Here is a 3,742-nt window from a genome sequence, read left to right as displayed (position 1 = left end):
GCAGGAATTGTGAAGGGTTTCTAGCCTTGTATTCTATTTTTCTTACATATAATTATGAAGCATTGCATTTCTTGTGCTGTTGTGGTCTAGCTAGAAACAAAGTGAGAAGTATATCTTAATTTCAGATTAGGGTACAATTCAGAATTAAATCGTATTATAACTAAATTGAAAATAAAAAAAAATAATTTAAGTGAAATTAATTGAAGGCTAGTTGAATTAAAACTGTACACTAATAAAATATGTGGTTTTTTTCTTTCTGTGCTTTCACATAAAATGTTAGTTCTATATGTAATTCTTTCTTATTTAAAAAAACAAGTTGGCTTTTACATCAATGACACAGATTCAGACTTAACATAAGGAGGTGCTACTAAAAGACTTTGTATCAATTTCCTTCACTTGACCCTGTATTCACTAACAAGGACTTCTGACAGCCCAGTTATTTGCACTAGTGATCCGAGTGCTGGAGCAGCTCTGCTGTGAGGACAGGCTGAGAGAGTTGGGGCTGTTCAGCCTGGAGAAGAGAAGGCTCTGGGGAGATCTTATTGCACCTTTCAATACTTGAAGGGGGCCTGTAAGAATGGACCCCCCCATCAGGGCCTGTAGCTATAGAACAAGGGGTGATGGTTTTAAGCTAAAAGAGGGGAGATTTAGAGTAGATGTAAGGAAGAAATGTTTTACACTGAGGGTGGTGAAACCCTGGCCCAGGTTGCCCAGAGAGGTGGTAGAAGTTCCATCACCCAAGGGGGTTTGGATTAGATGACCTTTAAAGGTCCCTTCCAACCCAAACCATTCTATGATTCCCTTGCAAGAGGTAGCAAAACTTTCTTGAGAGTCCCAAGTTCTGCAATTTTAGATTTTTTATTTTTTTTTTTCCTGCTGGAATGTGTAAAATAGCAAAGAACCTAATTCTGATCCACAGTCATGCACATTTAATTTCATTAATTGATAATGACATATTTATTTGAACTTTCAGCTTTATAAACTAGATTTCAATAGCTGTTGTCCATATTTTTTAAAACTGAAAAATCTTGTACTGAAAGGATATTATCTGTACCAGGAAAAAACATCCACCTAGTAAACTGTTGTATTGTCAGGGAAATTTTTAAAATTAATTTGAACCTGATCAGCATGGGTGGTGTTTAGGTAAATAGTTCCAAAGAGAGAATTCTAGATAAATATTAAAGTGTACGTATTTGGGGGAAATAATGTGTACATGTGCTTAATTCTTTCTATGAATATGCAAAGTAAAGGATTATGGAGACTTTCAGAAAGTGCTTGGCTGGAAAAGGTTGTTTCTTTTCTAACATGAGTAATATCAGTTGCAAAGACAGGCTCTCTCCTGTCTGTTATTGAGCTAATGCAACCTTTCATTACTGTGCAACTCACAATAGTAACCTCCTGTCCATCCTAAAACACTCAATATTACCACTCTGAGAGTCTGTATGACATGTTAAGAACGTTGAAAAGGGCATGCCTTAGGAAAGTCTCAGGTGTAGCAAGTAAAACATCACCACAGTCATCACTTCAACTCACCATGAACGTTTAGATCCACATCCTAAGAATAAAATATTCTGTCCTTGATTTTTCTACATTTTCTGTTAAAATCTTGAGTCACTATCTTCTCTCTGCCTGCACCTCCTGTGTTCAATACACACAAAAGTGTATCAAGGTTACTACTTTTGTGTAAGAAAAAAGAATCCCACAGCATTTCTTTTTAATAACTGTTCAGCTACAAAATTTTATTGGTATCCTTCTATGTTCCCTCTAGAGGATGTAATGCACAAAAGCATTGCCACGGAACATATAAAATTACAAATGAAATTTATTGTAAAAAGTAGAATGTCTTCTAGACTGGTGTCAGTATTTATTTCATTCATAAACCAAAACTGCAGGTATAATATATTCATTGTCAGCAAGTTCATGTGTGTAAATTGCCATCCAACAGTATTGACTGATATAAGACAGATATTGAAAAGACAATTTAAATTTACTCTTCCAAACATAAACTGTTCCACAAAAGCACTGTAAAAACTCCTTCAAGGTTTTGTTTTGTGCTTTACATTTATGGTTAACTACATAATTTGGTTGTGTCATAATCCACTGTGTTTGGCAATTTGGCATTAAAGGCCTGCAAAGCAGATTGGATCCTCACCACTTCACTGGTAGACAGTTTGAGTCTATGACGGAGCAAGCAAGAGAAGAGGTCTAGACGACGTTGACCAGGTGGAGAGAGTTTATTTACACGATCCCGTATCTCTAACAACTGCAAAAGTGCTGAGTCCTGTGATCCCTGAGTATAGGGGTAGTCCAGCTGCAAAATCAAGTCTCGAATTGCTTCTGGGTCGAAGTGCATGCTGTAGCCAAACACTTGAATGTTATTGATTTTCATGTAGCCCAGATTTCTTGAGGGATCAATAAATTCCAGGGGTTCATAGTAGATGCTCTCATTGCCATTTGGACCGTTTGACTTTATTCGACTCCTCAAATAGATGTGTACGGTTTCAAAAAATGTCTTCCACTTGTTGCCCAGAGTCAGCGTCCAGTTATAACACTGAAGGGGTAAGTCCAGTTTAGTCCGCTCCCAGTCTGGGAAACTGTTTTCATTCACAGGCATAAACCAGCTCTCAGAGTGGCTGCCCCCAAAAGGGTTGACATAAACAGCAAGAACAGGCTCTAAGGTGCTGTTTTTAGTTAGGCAAATTTGAAGGGAGAGGCCCAGTATCATATGGACCAGGCTAGACTTGTACTTGTTACTCTTAAGAGTAAGGAGCATCCGCTTGCGCCAAGAAGGATCAAACCAGCTGTTGAGGCGCATGTCATTGCTGATGAAAATGGCATGGACCTCAATTCTCCGGTCTGTCTTCTGCAATAAATACTTCATTTCCAGGTCCTGAAGGTCAGTCTCGAACCCAATGTAGTGCTCTGTCGATTCTGCCACTTCAGGCTTGCAAAGCCCTTGGCTCAGCATGTAGCCGGCATTGCAGCTCCCACAGCGGGTGCGATTGTCAGGAGCACAGCTCAAGCACGCAGAGCCATCTCCAACCGTGCAGGGAAGGAACCCATGGCAGGCAACCTGGTCATTTGGACAGGTGCATGTGTGAGTCTCTTCAGAGAAGCTTCCCAGGAGGCCGTTTTCATTGCAGTAGAGGAAGGACTGGATGCGGTTGAGCCAATAGTTGGAAGATCTGCAATGTTAAAATAACTTATTTTAACACAAAGAGACACCCGCACACAATAAATACAACCTTGTTATTCTTTATCAGAAAGAGAAAAACAAAGTTGTTTTCAGTAAGCAGATTAAGGCACTAAAGTCAGACGACAGCAGCTGCTGTCAGATAAATACATGTATAAATTGCCTTTATAACAATGAAAATCACAAATGAAAAGTTTCCTTATAAACTCGCAGGCACAACGGGAACATTTGGTTCATGTATTTGCTCTCTCTGTCTCTCTATCAAGGTAGTCTGACAAAGAGCTAGTTTTCTGTAATCGTCTTCAGATTAACATCTTTAAATCCTATGCAGTTGAGATTAAGTTTCCTTATAATATTTGATCAGGGAAGTGCTTTTATGTATCGCAGTGGGTATAACTCTGTACCATCTCTCTCATTATGAAGATTTTTGTAAGCTGGCAAGCCTTCTCGTTACTGGCTGGAGCTGCTTTGATTTATAGACAGTGAGCCAAAACACTTTCCTGGAATGGTAAATTAGACCCTGTACCCCAGTAAAAGAGATTCAGTCTT

At 39.0% G+C, this 3,742-nt stretch overlaps 1 protein-coding gene across 1 annotated transcript; it reads right to left on the bottom strand.

Moving 5' to 3' along the window:
• Nucleotides 1–1,718: 1,718 nt before the first annotated feature.
• LOC104525361 (BMP/retinoic acid-inducible neural-specific protein 3) lies at nt 1,719–3,185 on the bottom strand (the record flags this gene model as incomplete). Its single annotated transcript, XM_010168496.1, has 1 exon — nt 1,719–3,185. A coding segment is annotated over one exon (1,117 nt), but the record flags the coding sequence as incomplete, so codon positions are not given.
• Nucleotides 3,186–3,742: the final 557 nt, after the last annotated feature.

Source organism: Antrostomus carolinensis, unplaced genomic scaffold, assembly GCF_000700745.2.
Source record: "Antrostomus carolinensis isolate BGI_N321 unplaced genomic scaffold, ASM70074v2 scaffold13695, whole genome shotgun sequence".
NCBI lineage: Eukaryota > Metazoa > Chordata > Aves > Caprimulgiformes > Caprimulgidae > Antrostomus > Antrostomus carolinensis.
Note: the sequence above shows the minus strand (reverse complement) of the source record. Positions and strands in the feature narration are given on the sequence as shown.